This window comes from Molothrus aeneus, chromosome 6 (assembly GCF_037042795.1).
Source record: "Molothrus aeneus isolate 106 chromosome 6, BPBGC_Maene_1.0, whole genome shotgun sequence".
NCBI lineage: Eukaryota > Metazoa > Chordata > Aves > Passeriformes > Icteridae > Molothrus > Molothrus aeneus.
Genome location: NC_089651.1, coordinates 16,288,717 through 16,308,171, shown reverse-complemented (window position 1 = coordinate 16,308,171; position 19,455 = coordinate 16,288,717). Strand labels below are relative to the sequence as shown.

Below are 19,455 nucleotides of genomic sequence, written 5' to 3'. Positions count from 1 at the left end.
CGTGGGCCTTCCCCACCACCCTTGACTCAGCTAATTTCCTCTTGCCCAAGGTGGTGACCAAGCTCCTGCTGGCCCTGTCCAGGCATCAGCAAATGTGATGGGTCAGGGTGGTGGAAGATGCCCACAGTCACCTCCAGCACTGGGTCCGTGTCCCCAGCAGCAGCTGCCATGGAAGCAGCTGGCTGTGTGTGGCAGGCAGGGTGGGAGGTGGGGGCTTGGATCCCGGCACTGAGCCCAGTGGTATCTGACCTGCACAAAAGTGGGACAAATATCTGCACCTGCTTACTGAGCATGTTTGGAGCATCCTGTAATTAATGTTTGTTCAGCTGACGGCTGCTTAGCATTATTAGCGAATGATGAGTGGCTGATGTTGTTGATGTTGCTACCTCGAAACATCTAATTTCAGCATCTGCACTGAGCAAAAGGGCCATGGGCCAGACGGCTGGTGCCAAGATCCTGCCAGGCTTTGCTTCTTTGGAGGTGGCTTCCTATCAAATCTGTGCACATGGGCATCCCTGCCCTGCCTTAGCAACCCTGAGTTTGGACCCAAACAGTGGCCACAAAGGCAGGGACAGGACCTCTGCCAGTGGCATGTCAGGGCCAGCAGCTGCCCTTGCTAAGGCAAGAAGTGCAGAATCCCATGCTCAAGGTAGCAGGACTGAGCTTGGAGACAGATACAAGACGACATTCAGGCACCTAATCCAAAGCCCACTGAAGGTTTCTTGTGTGTTTAAGCCATTTTGATGAACATGCCAAACACCTGATAAGTAAATAAATGTATGTAAAGGAGCACTGAGTTATCCCACCCTTCCTCCCACACTGCTAGACACAGGCATGAGGAACAAGCACTCACACTGGGATGCTTGTTTATTTATTTATTGGGGGGGGGGAAATAAGCTTTGGTGAGAGTAACACTTGTGAAGCCTTTAAAAGAATTATTTTCTGATTACACTGAGGTTAAAACAACCAAGCCAGCATTGTCTTTATCTCCTTGCCCATAATCCCGCTGACGCCTGAGCAGCCAGATTGTGTTTTTTAACAAGGCGTTTCTGGATAGCTGGCAGGGATTTGAGGTGCCATGTCCCCAGGCAGCACAGTGGCCTCTAGTGGCAACTCACATCCAGCCCTGGGGAAAGAAACCTGCAGGTGAACCTCGCAGATTCCTTGTTCCCCAGGAAAATTAAGAACTGAGTCCAAACTGCCAGAGGAGAGGCATCCCTGTTTGGGGTGTGGTGTGATGTCAAGCAGGGTAACCGAGCACACCAGGTACCCCATGTGCAAGGAGCAGTTGCTCCTGAGACCCCCACCCATGCCCTCCACCCACAGCTCTGGAGATCCATTTAAGGTTGGCCACAGTTCCCAGTCCTGCCCCAGCCCCCGTAGTGCCGGTCTGCAGCCCGGGCCCCTCCATGGCTTGTGCTGCAGGCAGCCTATCTCCAGTGCCCTCTCCTGGTGGGACCTCAGTGCTGGGCTGTAGCCTTGTCCCTGTCTTGCAGCTCCAGGAGCTGAGTGTCCCACGTCTCTGTCTCCTAAAAGCACTCTGGGCAGTATGCATGTCTATGGAAAGCTGTCTTGTGCTAGAATCTCTTTTAGGAGGAGGAATATCTTGGGCTTTCTTTCTTCAACCTATTCACCCATTTCTAAAAGGTTTGTAGGTCCTTTACAGTTTTGAAGTCTTTCTCCCTCTTCTGAGTTTGGCTGGAGCTGCCTGAAGCACTCACTAGCACATCACTCTCCTCAGGAAACCAAGATGAGTGTGTCCAGTGAGGGACAGTCTTGAGAGCTCTTTAGGCAGGTGGGAATAAATAATAGAATAATAGAAGAATAGAATGGTTTGAGTTGGAAGAGACCTTAAAGATCAGCCAGTTTCAGCCACCCTAGTGTGAACAGGGACACCTTTCACTAGACCAGATTACTCAGAGCTCCATCCAACCTGACTTTTGATACTCCCAAAGATGGAGCATCCACAACTTCCCTGGGCAACCTATTTCAGTGCCTCATCACCCTCACAGAAAAGAATTTGTGCCTAATATCTGATCTAACCTGCCTTTGTTCAGTTTGAAGCCATTCCCCCTTGTCCTGTCACTACATGCTTTTGTAAATAATCCCTCCCCATCTTTCCTGTACATTCGCTTCGGGTCCTGGAAGGCCGCAGTGAGGTTACCCTGAAGCCTTCTCTTTTCCAGGCTGAACAATCCCAATTCTCTCAGCCTTTCCTCACAGGAGAGGTGCTCAATCCCTTTAATCATCTTGGTCTGCCTCTTCTGGACTCAGCTCAACAGGCTGATGTCCTTCCTGTGTTGCTCAATCTTGGGGACAGTCTGAGCACAGCCAAAACTAGCATTTTTTTTCTTGCTCCTTTCATCTTCTGTGTATGGCATTAGCTTCACTAATTTGAGAAAAGTCCCCAGGTCCTACATGGCAGGTAGGTGTAGTCCTCAGTGTCAGAGCAAAGGTGTCCTCCCATCCTGGAGCAGTTGTGTCTTTTGGCTTTATCCTAAGACGTAAAAAACCTCTTATGAGGAGCAGAAATATTCATCAAGCTTTGCATGGGAGTCCATGCTCTCGTTCCCTTTCCCTGAGATTTGCTTGCTGCACATTAGATCTTTCCTTCTCCACCAGAAGTTTTGCCTCCAACTGACCCAGTCCCGTGTTGCTGGGAGGGAGGACTGCTGGCCTGCAGCCCATCAGCAGCAGGAGGGGACCCAGGCAGAGGGTACCCCCACATTCTGGGCCCCTTGGATGTTATGAAGCCCATCATCAAAGAAAATGTGAGGCTGGATCTGGGCGAGGATGGGGCCTTTGGGAGCCCCATCCATGAAGAAAGCCTCGTCGATGGGCAGACCCCATTCCCGGAGCGTTTTGATGGCTCGCACGCCCATGTCCCGGCCGCTGCGCGCTGTCACCAGGTAGGTGCGGATGGGGGACTCTCCCTGGCCAAACTTCTTACGCATCTTCCCGAGGTGCATGGCAAAAGCCTTCAGGGGACCCTGGAAGGACAGCAAGACAGTTGGGAGTGTGTGGGAAATAAGGAAACACCTGCTCTGCCTGTACAAGCCACTTGTTCCTCCCTCAGGCTTTCTCAGGGCTCTGCAGAGCACACAATGCCTGTGGGCTCCAGGACCGGGCAATGCTGGGACTGGGGATGTGCACTGTGGTCCCTGGGAGGAAGGCGAGCCTTGTGGTGCTCATCCCAATCCCAAAGTGACCAGCAAGGTACATCCCAGCAAGCAGTGCCTCTGGGTCTGAGTCCTGCAGGGACTTGGACAGCAAGAGGTCACAGCCTACAATAGGTGGTGTTTGGATTAGCCACAATCCTAGATATTTAGGGCTTATTTACAGGAGATAACAGATCCATTTCCAGTGAGACTCCAGATCAGGCCCACACCAGGGACTGAGTAGTGGATGCATAGGGACTCTGTGAGGATTTCTGCTTTTGTGACTGTTCATGCCAAAGCCCTAGAAGGGGAGACGGCAGAGCCTGTGGGTGCCCATGGAAGTGAGGTGGCACGCTCACCTCTCCTATGGGGACGGCCTCCATGGCCCGCTCGTACTGCAGTGCCCCCTCCAGGCCCTGCTCCTGGAAGATCCGGTCTGTCTCGTCCGAGAAGAGCACGGCGTCCCCGTCAAACGCCACGCGGAGTGGAGTGCTGGGGGCCTGCACCTCTTGCTGGAAGACGAGCGCCGCTGAGACCCCTGTGAGGCAGAGAAAGCTGGGGTCAGGAGGGACAGCCCTCCCTGGGGCACCCCATGCACAGCCAGCTGCTCCCCACGCATCTGCTGCAGCCCTGACCCACATCACCATGCCAGGGCCTCCAAGTCAGGGAGCTTTCTGGGGGAGTCAGCCCAGCATTTCCATGGCTCTGTTATCCCCTGAGAAAGTGCTGCTGATCAGAAACCGAGGTCTGGGCAGATACTGAAGTGTGGTAAGAGATGGTGGGTGGTTGTCAAGGCATGAGCAGACCTCCTCCTGGTGCTTGCTCACCCTGCCAAGCCTCAATCTTTAATGCCCAGACTTAGCACACTGTGATGTGAATAATATGGGCTGGCATCTCCATTGATTGTGGTAATTGGCCTAATTATAGTCTCTTCCTACAAGCTGCTCCCTGCCCAGCCTCATATGTGGACCCAGGCTCCCAGATGGGAGACACTTGTCAGGGCAATGATTCTCTCAAGGAGGTTCCAGGAATGTGCTGTGTGGTGAAGGAAAGTCCAGGCTGCAGATGGCTTGCTCCTGACCTTGAAGGACGGTGGCCAGCTGATATGCTCATATCCAAGTGAATTAATAAGAAGGTGATTAACCCCATTAGAGGAGTTGGGGAGACTGCACTTCCTCTGCTTGAGGGCAGACACGTGCTTACTGAGCACACAGAAACTCTGCATGTACCAAGACAGTAAATTTCTGTGGCATCCTCACAAAGCCCTGGGAATCGCTGATAAACCCTCACTGATGAATAGAATTGCATTTTTGGTTAGAAAGGCTTAAATGTCAGGCAGGGAATGACCAGCCCATGGCAGAGCTGTGCTCAAAATGATGCATAATGCACTCAGTGACTTGTGAGGGCATCTGAGCAAGCCTGGTGTGTTTGCAGGCTACTGGTAAGGACAGAAAAGGAAACTGAACTGTTCAGGACTGTACTGGTAATCAATGTGCCATTCACCCCTTGTCCCTGTGAAATCACAGGCTCTGGTGTTGTCTCTTGCTACTGAGCTGCTTGGAAAAAGTGTGGTGGGTTTGGGGCCATGGGATGGAGGGGAGAACGTACCTCTCCGGAGGGCGTTGCAGACATCTGTCCTGTCAGCTGAGAGGAACAGCTTGACGCCGTGGGACTTCAGGTACTGCGTGGAGTCCTCATCACTGACGAAGCAGAACTTGGAGATCTCCAGGCCTTCAGGACAAGGGATGTGAGTGAAATCTTATGGAGCAATATCTTCCTCACAGCCCCTCCCTGGTCCCTCCCTTCCTGGGTATCGGTGTGCTTTTCTGCAAGAGCTCAGGGCAATGAATTTCCCAGTGATGTATGGGGAACCTGCCTGTGTTCTTGCTGCATCTTCTTGACCTGTTGTTGCTCCTATAAAACTGCAGAGTGCATGTAAATATTCGCTCCATCCCTCTCTTAAATGAGCATTCCTCCTGACAGTGCTCTGGGATTTAGGGTGGCTTTTTTAAACTTTTTTTATTTTCAGTACCTGCCTGAACATGCCCAGGCCGTTCAAAATGCTGCAACTTCCTGGTGTAAAAGATATGGCTGAGGGGAGCTGGGGTCCAAGAGAACCCCTTCCCCTTGTATCCCCTGGCTCTCTTTGCCACTGATGATCCACTGTGGTGCCTGATCTGCTGTGCAGCCTCTCAGACACAGCCAGGGATGGGTCCCCCTTACCGTAGTGCTTGGCGCTGTTGATGATGCGCATGCCGCTCTCTGGGCTGTTGTTGGAGAGCACCAGGATGTCTAAGAGGTCCCTCTCTGCTGGGTTGCTCTCCAGGATCTTCTTGTTAACATACTGCACTGCCTGGGAGGAGATGGGACTCTTTTAAAGAGGCATGACTGCAGTACCTGTGCAGGGGTTCTTGTGCAGTTACGGTTAGTGGTTTGTGCTGCATCTGTCAGCTACGGCAAGGCTGGCATGTTATGGAGAGCCAGACAGAGCAACCATCCTGGAAAAGCCAGGAGGAGATGGACTGGTCAGGAGAACAGGTCTCAGTGCCCTGCAATGAGGCCAAGAGATCAGCACAGGTTGATGATGTGACAAACCCTGTGATGGGAGTTGAGATTTAAAGCTGGGGAAGCTGAGCTTTCACCCCATCCTGTGAGTGTCTGCATGTGCCCCATGCCAGGTGTGGGGCTCACCTGGATGAAGGCAAAGGCTGTGCCTGGTGGCAAGGGCTTGTCCTGGTTGGCCTGCTGGTGCCTTGTGTACTCCTCCTTGCCCTTCTCCAGGTAGAGCTTGTGCTCCTCCTCCAGGTTGAAGATGGCTCTGGTGGTCACAGCAACGACCAGTGCTGTGCTGGGGTCTTTCTGCAGGACAGGGAGGAAAGAGAAGTCAGGGGACAGCAGAGAAGGAGCTCAGGGAGATGGAGTGAGCAGGGGGCACCAACCAGAGTGGTGGGGTTGGGTGCTGGAGGTATCACCTCCGTGTCACGGTTCCTGATGCCAGAGGTACCACACCCTGTCTTCATCTTCAGGCCACCGAAGATGGGGCTGGCAGTTGTGAAACCCTAACCTGTCTGATAAGTGCCACATGCTCCAAGGACAGCTCACACAGAGGGGATTGCTCCATAATTTTGTTCTTTGTGGGGCCAGCACAGCCACAGTCATCTGTTTGTGCTGGGTTTCTTTGCACATAATGGTGGTACTACCCTTTGTTTGTGTCTGTTCTGGACAGCTGAATAAAATCTCTGTGTATGTAGAGAAGCTGCTGCTTTCTCCCTGGCTGCTCCAAAATTTAAGTGTGAGCAAATGTACCTGTCCAGTCCAAGCAACTGGAAATCACATGAACTTCACTGGGAACAAGAGCCCAGCAGCCCTGGGACAGCCACTTCTGCTGAAACCCAGGCACAAGCAATTCAGGCCACCACAGTTCTGGGTTGTGGTGTGTTCCCTTCTGTGGTGGCATTTCAAGGCTTGGTTTGGAAATACAGGATGTGTGTTTTGTAATGGACAGCCCTTTTACCTGTTTTACATTGGTGTTTATGACTGTGCTTTCCAGCTCTGCCATCTTCAACTCTCAGCCTTTAAGAGAAAATACAAAATTAAACCTACAGATTATAATGTAATCAATCTATAGTCATTCTTGAGAGGGGAAAGGAGACAGGAAACATCCTACACACCAAGCATAGCAGCCCAAATGAACCTGTTTCTCCTGACAGCAGCGTTGCTCTGAGAAAAACTGTTCTAATAGCTCCAATTAAATGTGATGGAAAAATGGCTTTTCAAACACAGATCACTATTTTATTTTTACTTCTGTTTTTCTCAAAGAGTATTTTTCTCTGTGTGGAACTGCTGAAAGCTGTTGTGTAGCTCTTTTCCAAACAAAATAAGGCTGTCTTTAAAAGCCCAAGTAGGTTTCTAGTTCACATCCTTGTTGCCTTTTTTGCCACTTTTGCTTGAATGGTGAATTTGCATTTACAAATGAAAGAGTTCACTGCATCAGCAGCTCATTTGCAGCTGTAAAAAGCCGGAGTAAGTAGAAGAGTGTGGTGAGGGCTTGGATAAAGGCTGAGACCCCTTCGATGGGGTTGGTCTGCCCCTCCACAGCCCTGTGAGCCAGTAAGGCCCTAGCCGATTACTGTACTGGGGGGCTGGGCAAGCAAAGAGCAAAGCCAACATGCAGTGTAAAGGACAAGTCAGGGTTTCTACAGAGACCTGTCTTGTACCCCAGTTTTATTTAATTAATGTTTATTGTTCAGGGACTGAAAAATGTTGCCTGGGCCAGTAGGCACCACTGGCTGATGCCAGCCGTGAGAGCCACAGCCTTGCTATGGGGGGCTCAGAGCTTCCATGTGCACTCCCCAACTGCCCCAGGAGTAGAAAGTCCTGCAGCAGGGCTACTACCCCAGCCAGAGCTGCCTGGAAAGCCAGGAGATGCTGAGCATCCCTCTGCTTCCTCCACCCCCTGCCCCATGCTGGGAAGGGGTCTCCTCCCAGAGAGGGTGGCAAACACCAGCCCAGCGCAGGCAGGAGCTTTCCTCCGACATAATCTCAGCCAAGTATTCTCTGAAAGTCAAAACTAAATGCAAAGGGGTAACGGAGCTGAGCAGCCCTTCCTGGTGGGAGAATCCACCTCTAATTTCTGCTTCGCTCTTCCAAGCACTGCAAACCAAGCCCGACTTCTCCTTTCCATCTGCCTGCCCCAACAGCCCGCAGCGCTGTTCGCACCCAGACACCCGGATCCGCACGGGCACACGTCTCGCTGCCAGACCGCAGGAAAGCCTTCCAGGCGGGCGCTGCTGGTCCCCGCAGCTCTTCCTACGGCTGCCTAGCAGGGAGCAGATGTTACCCCCTGCACACAGACAGGGTTCTGCCGGAGAGAAAAGCGCACACTCACTCACCCTGAGCGCTGCCTCTGCTCCCGGCTCGGCCCGGCCCGGCCCGTCCCGCAGCAGCATCCCGGCCGTGTCCCGCTGTTTATATTTCCCCCTGCCGCGCTGCAGGAAGCGGGCAGGAGCCGGGATGGGCGCAGATCCGCTCCCCGGCGCGCTGGGATTTGTAGGCAGCCAGCTGGTTGGCGTCCTGCCCGGGCCAGACTGCATTTCCCGGCTGGCATTGCAGAGGATCACGGTCACCTGCGCCTGGCTTCGGACGCGGCCGCGGTCACCCTGGGGAGGGCACTCGGCGCTGTTCCCGCCTCCGCAGCTCTCTCGGCGCTTGTGCTCAGTGGCTGATCGCGGTCCACAAGCCGTGATGTCTTATTTCTGCAACTGGAGTGTTTATAGCGTGCCTCCAGTCCTCTCATTTTCCAGCCCCTGAATGGTTGTATTTTTGACGGAAAAAAATAGGGGTACCTGGTCCATAGTGACTGGGGGCAGATGCAGGGATGCGGGGAGCAGAGGCAGGTGCAGAGCGTGGCTGGGTGCAGCACGTTTGCAATTTTACTGTAATGATTTTTGGTCTCTTTTCCCTAATTTTCTGAAAGCCATGTCTCACATGCTGTCCTGAGCAAGGTTGATTTTGGGGCTAGGATTTTACTTTTCTGGGTAGGCTGTGTGGCACCCAGCCCTGTGGGGCTCATGGTACCAGGATAGTTCAACACCCTTTTTCTGTCCAAGACTGTGAGTGTCAGGGATGTGGGGGGCAGAGGGTGAGGGCAGAGCGGCTCAGGGACCCAGGACCATCCTGCAGCTCTTCCTTTGCCCCACTGTAGGAACAAGGTACACAGCCTGCCCAGCCTTGGAGACCAAATGGAGACCAAACTCACATGCACTAAGGCTGAACAGTTGTCCACCTGCATGACATCAGGCTATCACCAGGATCACCAAATCTCCTCCCAAAATGTGGGAAGGCACCAGGGTCCTGTGCAGCTTGGTCTCACTGAGGTCATAGAATCATAGAAAGATTTTGGTTGGAAGAGTCCTAAGGATCATCTAGTTTCAACCCCTTCCACCCGGGCAGGGATGCCATGCACCAGATCAGCTTGCTCAGAGTCCAATCCGACCTGGCCTTCAACTCTTCCAGGGATGAGGCCACAACTTCTTTGGGCAACGTGTTCCAGTGCCTCATTACCCTCTGAGTAAAGAATTTCTCCCCAAGATCTGAATCTCTTCTTTTTTAGCTGTCTCTAGCAAACCACCTGTTGAAAAGGCTACTTACATGCTCAGCTTTTAGTGTGCATATGCAGACCCCCTTTCCCTGGAGGATTTAAATATCCCTATTCCCCCATTCCCATATTGCATTTCTCTTGTGCATCCCTTGGGACTTCCAGTTTAGAGCAAAAAGTTCCCCCAGAAGTTTTCTGCAGCATCATTCCTGCATCTCCTGCTCCTGGAGATGGTGCTTTCCTGAGCAGCAGGAGTGCAAGGCCCTTGTGAGTGTGGCTATTTTTTGGGTGGCTGAAGGGCAGCCCTAGCCCCTCTCCTGTGGCTAGGCACCTGTTGTGGCAATGCCTTGCTGGCCATGTGAAAATCTGGAAGGACTGGTGAGTCAGGGTGGTGGGGCAGAGCTGGGACAGGTCCCATCACTACCTCAGCCACTAGACACTGGCAGTTTTGCAGTATGGCTCCCTGCTTCTGACACCACCCCAAATTTACATGGCGATAAGGCAGGTTTTGGGCAGACTTTGCTGAATTGGCAGCAAGGGAAGAAGTTTACAAGCATAAATTTAATGCAATGGAAGCCTGTGAAATTGCTCCTGGCTGTGTGCCTGGTGCTTCTGTGTTGGTGCTGGAGGATGAAACCACCCAAGCAGTATCCCCTTGTCCTGTCTGTCCTTCCTGCCGTGTTGCAGCAGAGCATTCCTGTTCATCCACACACACGTTTTGCAGGCCCTCACACAGTGTATGCCCTGTGGGCCAAGGAGCTGGGCTTCCCAAGGGCAGAGCTGGGCTTCCCAAGGGCAGAGCTCACCAGCGGTGGATGCAGTCATGAACCCATCCCCTTGAAAGTGTCCATTCTCTTGTGCTAAGTGCCTGCAGCCACACATTTCAGCCCAGCATCACTGCAGGGATAACTTGGAGAAGCAATTTCCCAGTGCCTGGAGCTGGGCAGCAATGCCCTCCAGCTTCTGGCAGGCAGGAGGGCAAGTTTTGCTTCCTGGTCCAGCAGGGAGTTCCCCGCTGGCTTTTTGCCTGCATGAACACTGCTTGGGTCAGCAGCGAGGTGGGGCCGGCGGAGCTGCTGGGGCCACCTGGCTCCTGAGCTGGCAAAGCAGACTTTCCTGTTTGGGCTGTGCACTGCAGCCACCATCCCTTCTGCACCCTCCGCTGCGTGCCCCCTGGGCTCCCATCTCACAGCATGCCCCTGCCACACGTGCTGGCTTGACTGGAGCCTGGGCAGCAGGGAGGGCAGGCTGACGCTGGGAAGGACACTTGTCGGTAAGTCTGGATTTGGGAACCCAGTCAGCGCAGGGTGGGAGCGAGAGTCAGGGTTCCCCCAGCCCCTTTTCCAGGAACATGGATGCTCAATGCTCCCAGCAGACTGCCCACTGAGACTGTGCCTCCTGTGCCGGACCGCAGCAGGACTGTCCCCATCGTTCCCAAAGTGGTGGCTCAGTTCATTCTTCGGGGTTAGGATAAAGGTTTTTGTTAACCAGGGTCAATGTTAGACTAATGTAACACAGCCTGTGGCAGGCAGAATGTATTGGCACTCCTAATTGTGTGCTGGGTGGATGCCTGCTTGCCTGTGCTGTCCTATCCAACCCTTACTCCAAAGCTGCCACCTGGCACCTCTAAAATACCTGAGTGATGCTGCGGGTGTCCAATGACATAGAAGTCCCAGGTGGCCCTGGACAAGTCATTTAACCTGCACCTCATTGTCCCAGCAATGACAGCACAGGGGTGACAGCAATTCCCATGTCTGTCCAGCCCCCTGCCCACAAGCAGCAAAGCACACTGCTGGAAAAAGAAAGGGTGCTTGCTGGCTTCACAGGCTCAGTGAAGGGAACTGCAGACGTGGTTTCGTGCTCCCAGGGAAGATCCCCATGCAAGGAGTACCTTGGGATGGGCAGAGCGAGGTGGAGTTGGCTGCTTGAGCGGGGACCCAGGCCGGGCAGGAGGCTGGGCAGCCCCAGGCACAGAGCTCCCACCCGTGCAGTGGTGGCCGCAGACCCTCTGCTCCCTGGGCAGCACCGCTCGGGGCACACCTGTCCCGCTGACGCGAAAGGAATTTGGCTATGAGGAAGTGTTCACGCTAGAATAAAAGCTTTGCCATGGGGAAAGCAATGCTGTAAAACCATCCTGCTTTAAATTTGAAGCCTTCCCTGAGGCTCTGTCAGCGTTGCCATGTGCACAGGCCGAGCTCACAGAAAGTTTCTGAGCCGAGCCGGTGTGGCCCCAGCCTGGTGGCGGCACTGCCACCAGCAACGAGGGCACCAGCCCTGTTGCAAGCCCAGGAGCCAACCTTACCTTAGGGAAAATAGCCAAAAAGGAGTATTAGCTGATGATGGGGCTCTCCTGGAGCTGAGCAAACCCTTCAGCTCGCTCTGCCTGGTCGGGGAGGAGCCAGCACAAAATAGCTCTTGGTTTTTGTCCCCTACAGCCAAGTGATACCTCTTCTCAAAACTCCCTGGACACCCCAATCTCTCCGTTTTCAGCAGGCAGACTTGCAAGGATATGAAGGGGAAGGCTGCATGGGAGGGGCCAGCTGGCACAGAGCCCTCTCTGCCAGCAGCTCCCTCCCGCTCCATTTCACATCTCATTGTCAATGTGGCCAAGCTCTAATCGCTTACCCTGAGCTCTATATTTTATTTGTGTTTGTTCTCATTAGAGCCCTGGGCTACGGGCAGCACACGTGCTACTGGAGAGGAAATCCCCACCCTGTTAATTTTGCCTGTGTTCCCAGGTCACCCCAGATTAGCCATGGCAGTGGCAGCCAGGAAGGGCAGGACTACAGCCTCCCCACACACCAGCATCACCACCACAGCTTGGCCAGGCTCCCTGGACAGCTGGCTTAGCTGGATTCCATGTGAGTACAGCGTCTCTTGCCCTCCTCTCCCAGGCAGCATTACCTGCTGGGGCTGCTGGACTCTGAGGCTGTGTATTCACTTCACTCTCCCTTCAAATTCCATTTTCTAGTGGGCTCCATCAGGGAGGTATTACTGCAGAGTAGTACCACACTGCCTCAGGAGCAGAGGGTATCTTTGCTACCCATTTGGGGAATGGTTTTCAGCCTCAGTCTGCCTGCATGGGGCCTGTCCAGGATTCTAGGGGCAATTTTGAAAGTCCAACTCCTTAATGCTGAAGGACCAGGAAGAGGTTTAAATGTACTCTGTATGTTTTGCTTGGTTTTAACTCTTCTATCCAATTCCACTCCCTGAACATCACACCAGTACCCAAATGGGCTCTCATCACTGTGGCTGTGGCAGGGGCCATTCTCTTCCTTCTCTTCCTCATCTGCATCATCAAGTGCTGCTGTACCAAGAAGAAGCCCAGGAAGAAGGAGAGAATCGGCTTGTGCGCCGTCAGCAACCCCACCACGATCAACCTTGTGCGTCCTGCCTTCCCCTCAATCCCCCCTCCCTCCCCCCTGAGGGGTTTGCTGCTGCACTGCCCAGCCCCAGGGATGATGGGAGCACAGCATGGCAGGGACATGGCTGAGTGTTGCTCTCTGCCACAGGTCCAGCCCGAGATGGAGGACCTGGAGGGGGCTGGAGTAGAGCAGAAGCGGCGAGGAAAGCTGCAGTACTCCCTGGAGTACAACTTCCGCATGCAGGAGGTGGGGATGCTCGTGGCCATGGCACAGCAGGGAAAAAGCCATGCTCTTGCATGGCCACTCTTTGCTCCCACCTGCCTGCAGCCCACTAGCTCTCATGCCTGCATGGTGTCAAGGCGTTCCTCACTGTTGCACTCACTTCCCACTGTGCCCCCACTGAACTGCCTGACCCCATCCTTCTCCACCCGGTGACCTTGTCCTCACTCCTCTCCAGCTGAAGGTTGGTGTGAAGCAGGCAGTTGAGCTGAAGGCCATGGACAGTGGAGGCACATCTGACCCGTATGTGATTGTCTACCTAACCTCCGATAGGAAGAAGAGATATGAGACCAAGGTTTATCGAAAAACCCTGAACCCCATCTTCAACGAGAGCTTCACTTTCCAGGTACAAATCAAAGCAAATGATGTTTTTCTGTTCCCATCAAGAGTGCTGCATAGACACTGCTCCCTGGGAAAAACCTCTCCATTCTAGGAGATGCTTGCACAGTCAGGACTGGGAAATGTAAGAGAGGAATACCCTCATGGGGCAGGGCTGCCCCTGAGGAGTGAGTCCAGGCTTTTGGGTCCTCCCCTGCAGGTACCCCAGGCTGAGGTGTCTGAATCCACACTGGTGATGCAGATCTATGACTTCAATCGCTTTTCCAAGCATGACATCATCGGTGAGGTCCGGCTGCCCCTGCGCAGTGTCGACCTGCAGCATGTCATTGAGCAGTGGAGTGACCTGGTGGTGGCCAGTAAAGTGGAGGTTGGTCCTGGTGCATGGGAAACTGCTGGGAGGGATGTGCAGTTGCTTGGCTTGCCACCACCCCAAAAAGCAAGCCCATTAGGGCAAGCATGAGAGTGGGGGAGACTCAGGAAACCTGGGGCCAGCCTGGTTGCTCCAGCCTCAGGTGAGCTTGCTCCTCTGCCTGGTACTAATTACTGCCATCTCCCTATCAGGAAGAGCATCTGGGTGAGATCTGCTTCTCTCTGCGCTACGTCCCCAGCACTGGCAAGCTGACCGTGCTCATCCTGGAAGCCAGGCAGCTGAAGCGGATGGACTCCGATGGACTGTCAGGTCAGTGGGGGCTGCTTGTGCTCAGACCTTCCTACTCCTGCCCAGGCCTCAGTGGTGGCACCTAGAGCTGCAAAGCCTTGAAAACTCCTGGTGTTAAGACCTGCTTCCTGCTGCGACCATCATATTCAGCCCTTGGCTGACTCCCAGCACAGATACTCCAGCTTTGGGCAGTACTGGAGGTGTCTCCCAGGAGGAGATGTCATGGCTGAATTGTACAGGGAGCTTGGCAGGAGGAAGCGAGCTCTGAGGTGGCTGTTTCACCATGAGGAGTGACAAGTGGGATGCCGTGGTCTCCTTGGGAATGGCTGAGGAAAGCTGTTTTGTGGCTGAGCTCTTCAGTCAAAAACTGCCACTTGTGCCAGGTGTGCCCTCTCTCTCTTCAGATCCTTTTGTCAAGGTGCATCTCATACTGAACAGGAAGAAATGGAAGAAAAAAAGGACAAGTGTGAAGAAAAACACCTTAAGCCCTTACTTCAACGAGGTGTTTGTTTTTGAGGTGCCTTTCAGTCAGATCCAGGTGGGTTTCCCTGAAGTGCCCAGGGCTGAGAAGGTGTCCACTGCAGCAAACCTCTTCCCACTGACCCTCTTTCTTGTGTCCCCCCCAGAATGTGGACGTGGTCATCTCCGTCTGGGATCATGACAAAGTGACCAAGAATGAGCCCATTGGCAAACTCCTCCTGGGCTGCCGAGCCACGGGCAACCAGCTGCGGCACTGGTCCGACATGCTGTCCAACCCACGGCGGCCCCTGGCCCAGTGGCACATCCTGCAGCCCCCAGAGGTGGTGGACAAAGCCCTGGGACTGAAGTCCCATCTCAAGCTGCCCCTGCACTCCAGATAGTGGGGGTCTCCTCCTCCACCCAGGGAGCAGGATGGTGGGCTTGTGGAGGAGTGAGGGGGTTCTGCTCAGCAAGCCCTGGACATGTTGATCCCAGCTCATCATCAGCAAAGAAGGGCCTGGGACTCCTGGCCAAAAGATGATCTGGCTGCTGGTGCAGCTCCTGCTCTGTGTTACACCTGGGACAGGGCAGCTCAGCATCCCAGGGCAAGGCTGGACATGGAGCAGAGGGTGCTAGAGGGGATGTCATGGGTGCCCGAGCCAGCTCATCCCAACTGCTCATGGGCTGGGGGGGGAATACACAGAGCTTCAGGCTCATGCAAAACAGAGTCCATTGATATTTATAAAGCAGAGGGTTAACATGCTGGTGGCATGGGTGGGAAGTTTCTTTAGCGGTGAATAACTTGGCAAGAAGTGTGTTCATGTTTCCTGTGAAGGCTTTTAAACAAGACCAAGATATTGAAGAATGTAAGAGTCTTGAGAGAAGGAACACAGGTGGATGAGGAAGGTGTTGGAGATGTTGGACTAGCTTTTTAGTGCCTCTGCAATGTGTGCTCTGTGTCCTGGCTAGAGATTAAATGAGAAGCAATGTGGCTTCACATTTAGCCCATTCTCAGCCCATGATGATTTGTGCACACTAAGATGTGACTCGGGCTCTGGGACTCACCAGTGGCCAACCCTGTGCACCACATGGATGCAGATGCACAATGTCAGCTCCTTTCACCTCACATGGTCTTACAGGAGTGGCACAGCAAGGTTTGCCCCTCTGGCACCTGGAGGTCCTGCCAGAGTGGAGGGGCTGAGGCTCTTGCTTTCACACTGTGATCACACCACCCTGGGAAAGGCTGGCTTGCAGCCCTCATGTCACTTCTGGGCAGGTTTCATGTTTAATCTGGGAGGGTTTTTGTGGCCACATGTCCTGCCCCACCCTGCTTTGTGGGGCCTTGGTGTTGGGGCTACCTAAGCAAAGATCTCTCCTAGAAGGATGAAGGCATTGAAGTGGTGCTGCTACATGCCCTTGAGCGTGCTGCAGTTTGGGGTGACTCCAGAGCTGCTTCTCTGAGTCATCTGCAGGAGGAAGCTCCCTGCACTGGGAATTGCTCCTGTTCTAAAATCCTTCTGCTACAAAGCAGCCACAGAACACAAGATCTGGGCTCATGCTGTGGAATTTTGGCCCCAAAGAAAAAAGTCCTTTTCACCACAGGGAGCTGCAGGCTCAGTGCTAATAGCTATTGCCTGGACTCTGGAGGGGAGAGAGCCTGGCACATTAATGAAAAGCTATTAATATTAAAAAGCACTTAATCTGTGATTACCCAGAGCTCCACAGAGCAACTATCCAAGAGTTAAACAAACATGAAGCTGAGGAAGATTATGAAAAGTCTCGATAGAGATTAATGACCTGAGCTTAACCATAAAAAGCTGCTGCTGTGTCTGCCTCTTGATGAATATTCTCCAGGCTTTGCTGTGGCTGTGAGGAGGGGAGAAATGACAGGGTGGTTTTGAGATGACTGTAACAAGTGAAGTGTGGTTTCTGCTGGGGAAACAGCATCTGCTGGCAGCCGCTAATGAGATGGAGGAGGAAATCAGTCACCTGAGAAAGACTTGTAAAGGGATGTTTTAAAGCCTCAGCTTTCAGTCTCAACATTAGAATCAGCCTAGAACAGGCTGTGCAGAAGGGAACATCTCTGAATTGGGTTTGAGGATCCAAATCTATTGCCAGGTTGGTTTTTGGTGATGCTGTTGTGGTGATTTAGGGCCATGCAGCATCCAGAAATGGCTTTTGGAACAGGCAGTTCTTATTTTTGTGTGTGTGTATGTGTGCTTTTTCCAGTCCCCCTATTTTGAAGTCATAGCCTTGAGGTTCACTGCATAATTTATGGAGCTGGGCTTAAATGTATGTGCATATTAGATGTATGGGCATGTATGTATGTGCAAAACAGATGCAGTTGAAGGAGGTGCAGAGACAGCCCCTCCTTGAGAACCATTACTTCCTCCCTACACCAGTGCCTGCCCCTTGTCTCTCCAGCTCTGGCCTTGCTCAGTGCCTGGATCGTCAGCGCAGTGCTGGGTGAGCAGAGCTGGAGAGGAAAGCCCAGGGCGCTTTTAGGGGAAAGGCCAGGGAATGTGGGAGTGAGCACCCAGCTGGGCTGGCTCTGGGCAACCTGGAGTGAGCCTTTGTGCAGTAAATCTCAGCAAACTGAGTTGTTTGTTCAGGAGGGAGAGGCGAGCAGGTGGGGATGTTCTCCACCCAGCTCAGTTTTTAACGCACCGCCAAGGCTGCTTTTTCCCTCTGTCGTCATTTCTCCTTCTCAGTAAGCCTTGAGTGCTTACAGCACGGCTTTGAGCACTCTCCTCCTCTGGCAGGATCCTCTTAGTATCTGCTGGCAGCTGTTTGAAGCAGGGCTGGTGGATCTGGCCTTCATTTCATGCCTTATTTCACCCCAAATGAACACAGCCTGCTCGGGAGCCTGTTTGCAGGAAGGCAGACAGCCCTGTCTCGTGTGCAAGCCATCTCCTTTTCACCTCCCTGTGGCCTTGGCGGGGGTGGTTGTCCCTCATCGATCAAAGCCAGATGTCTGAGCATCTTCTGCCTCACCAATGCTCCTCCTGCACTCGGAGGGTGGAAGATGAGACAAGAAGAGAAGTAAAGGAGGGGGAAAACCAGCTCCTCCTCAGCTTTTGTCTGTGCTGTATTCCCGTGTTTGCACCTAGAGGGCAGGGCAGTACGTGCTCTGAGCTGGGTCTCTGTGTCATCTGGTCCGTGGCCCCCGCTAGAGCCTCACCAGCCAAGATTTCTTCTTCTGGAGATGGAGCCCGTGTTCAAGAGGGAGAGAAGGCAGCGATGCTGTGCAAGCCCCTTCCCTTGGCTGCACAGCCCCTTGGTAGCCATGTGGCAATGCTGGAGGTGTCTGTCTGAGTGGCTTTTTCCAGGAGGCAGGAGCCAGCCCTTGCCTGATCCTGCACCACAGGGGCAAAGAGGACTTAGCTGGTGGTTAAGAGGGGCAAAAGCAGGTATACAATCCATCCAAGGTGCTCAGGTGGTGGTTGGGGAGTTTGTCTCTCTGCATTTAATTAGCAGCTTTGCAGGTTAGTGGCAAGGCAAAAAGCAGGGCTTGGGCCAAGCAGAGGTCTGTTAAAAGATACAAGAAGCACTGAAAATTGAGTTGTTTGTTATTAAGATTTATAATCTCAATTATTTACATCCAGATCCAAGACTTCTGACCTCCAGCAGCCCCTCCCAAAGTTAATTATTCCCTCATTCAGTGATTTTTTTTGTTATTTGTACCTGCACTCAAGGAAATCAAATGGGAGGGATGCACAAGGAGAAGACTGAGCCTCATATGTGCTTGTCACCAGTCGTCTGCAGTGAGACAAAAATGATTATGGGCTGTCATCGTTCGGCCTGGGTATGGGCTGGCTGTCCTCCAGCCACAGATTTTCTGGCTAGTCTTAGAGTTTTTGAGAGATGGAGAGCATCTAAGCTCCTCTCACTAGGAGCAAGCATGCCTGCTTTATAAATATTCTTTAGCTAGCATCTTTATGCCTTGCAATTTTATGGGCAAAATGTGTACTTTTGTCATGCATGGGCTTATTTTTTAAAAGCTCCAGTTCCTTACCCCTAGTTCCCTTTCTCTATCCTCTTTCTCCTAGTCTTTTCTCCCCCTTTTTCGTCCTCCCTTTTCCCAGGCCCTTTCCCCTGCTCTGACTGCTACTGGGGCTCTTGTATCTGGGAGTGTTCCTACCCCAGGTTGGGCTTGTTTTGCTTCTGGATACAGAAATACTGTTTGGACCACTTTACATCTCAATGCACCTTGCCCTGCATGGGCAGGAAGGGAGAGGTAGAAGCCCCAGACAGTCCAGTCTGAGAAACAGGAACAATAATGGGTGCACAGAGGTGCTTCCCAAAGTTCCAATTCGAGCTTTGTGGGCAGACCTGGAAAAAACAGACTTCTCATTTCTCCAGATTTCAGGTCTAGGTAGGATGGAACCCAAGGAGAAGCAGCATGAAGATTTCATAGCTTTCATGCTCTGGGCAAAAAGTGCTCCCTGAAGAAGTTCGGTGTTCCAAACAGGTGAATGGGTACCCATCAGTGATGGCTTGTTGCATGTCAACAAGATGGGAATTTCTCAACCAGCTTTGTTGACTTCACAGAGAGGTGATGAAACCCCTGAAGGCACTTATTGCCACTCAATTACAGAAACAAGCACACTTCCCTTCAGTTAGGAAGAGGAGTTTAACTAAGCTGAAAAGAGGCCTTGACCTGCAAACAACCCAACCCATATCGTATTTTACGTTCTGTGAGCAGCATCTGGGAAGATGGTGGGTTTGTAAACTAGTGTTTCATCACCCTGCTCGTGAACATGGGCATTGCAGATGTCCTTGTCTGAGCCTGAAAAGCTCTTTGTGGGAAACTGGCACTTTGAGTTGTGAATCAGTCATTGCTGACTTACTAAAAGAAGCACTGCCCCCTTGGAAGAGCCAGTGAAGAGCCCAGTGCCCATGAAAGAGGTGCCTGTCTCATGTGGAAACCAGCCCAGTTGGCATCTGGTTTTGCCCTGGATAGAGAGCATTTTCCTCTTAACTTTTACATACAAGTCAGAGCAGGTTAAGCATAGAAGCCTGAATCAGCAAACTGGACTAAAGACAGTCCAGTTAAAACACTTGGCTTTGGTGTTCACTCTGGATGTGACAAAGGATGTG

General features: G+C 52.7%; 2 protein-coding genes across 3 annotated transcripts; one reads left to right on the top strand and one right to left on the bottom strand.

Moving 5' to 3' along the window:
- Positions 1–860: 860 nt before the first annotated feature.
- Positions 861–8,149, bottom strand: LOC136557614 (cytosolic 5'-nucleotidase 1A-like). 2 transcript variants are annotated; one of them, XM_066551674.1, is made up of 7 exons: positions 8,051–8,149; positions 6,673–6,731; positions 5,850–6,017; positions 5,382–5,511; positions 4,767–4,889; positions 3,518–3,696; positions 861–2,990 (listed from the first exon to the last, which is right to left on the bottom strand). In XM_066551674.1, the coding sequence occupies exons 2-7, from the start codon at positions 6,715–6,717 to the stop codon at positions 2,688–2,690; spliced, it is 948 nt and encodes a 315-aa protein (XP_066407771.1). In that variant the 5' UTR covers positions 6,718–6,731; positions 8,051–8,149; the 3' UTR covers positions 861–2,687. The 2 variants fall into 2 exon arrangements, with proteins under 2 accessions (XP_066407771.1, XP_066407770.1); XM_066551673.1 differs by lacking the exon at positions 6,673–6,731 and having other exon boundaries at positions 8,051–8,119.
- Positions 8,150–12,010: 3,861 nt separating this feature from the next.
- SYT8 (synaptotagmin 8) lies at positions 12,011–14,756 on the top strand. The gene is made up of 8 exons (XM_066552429.1): positions 12,011–12,116; positions 12,481–12,638; positions 12,768–12,866; positions 13,078–13,245; positions 13,438–13,605; positions 13,800–13,917; positions 14,301–14,434; positions 14,523–14,756. Exons 1-8 carry the CDS (start codon positions 12,011–12,013, stop codon positions 14,754–14,756), a joined length of 1,185 nt encoding a protein of 394 aa, XP_066408526.1.
- The last annotated feature ends 4,699 nt before the right edge of the window (positions 14,757–19,455 follow it).

What these genes read in the sequence shown, in the direction of transcription:
- LOC136557614 (XM_066551673.1), bottom strand. Translation starts at nt 8,107, where the DNA reads ATGCTGCTGCGGGACGGGCCGGGCCGGGCCGAGCCGGGAGCAGAGGCA. An exon ending in CAGCCTTTGCCTTCATCCAG is followed by an intron (nt 5,512 to 5,849) that starts GTGAGCCCCACA and finishes ATCTCCTCCCAG; the next exon opens with GCAGTGCAGTATGTTAACAA. An exon ending in AGGCCGTCCCCATAGGAGAG is followed by an intron (nt 2,991 to 3,517) that starts GTGAGCGTGCCA and finishes CTGTCCTTCCAG; the next exon opens with GGTCCCCTGAAGGCTTTTGC.
- SYT8 (XM_066552429.1), top strand. Translation starts at nt 12,011, where the DNA reads ATGGCAGTGGCAGCCAGGAAGGGCAGGACTACAGCCTCCCCACACACC. An exon ending in TGGTGGCCAGTAAAGTGGAG is followed by an intron (nt 13,606 to 13,799) that starts GTTGGTCCTGGT and finishes TCTCCCTATCAG; the next exon opens with GAAGAGCATCTGGGTGAGAT. An exon ending in GGACTCCGATGGACTGTCAG is followed by an intron (nt 13,918 to 14,300) that starts GTCAGTGGGGGC and finishes CTCTCTCTTCAG; the next exon opens with ATCCTTTTGTCAAGGTGCAT.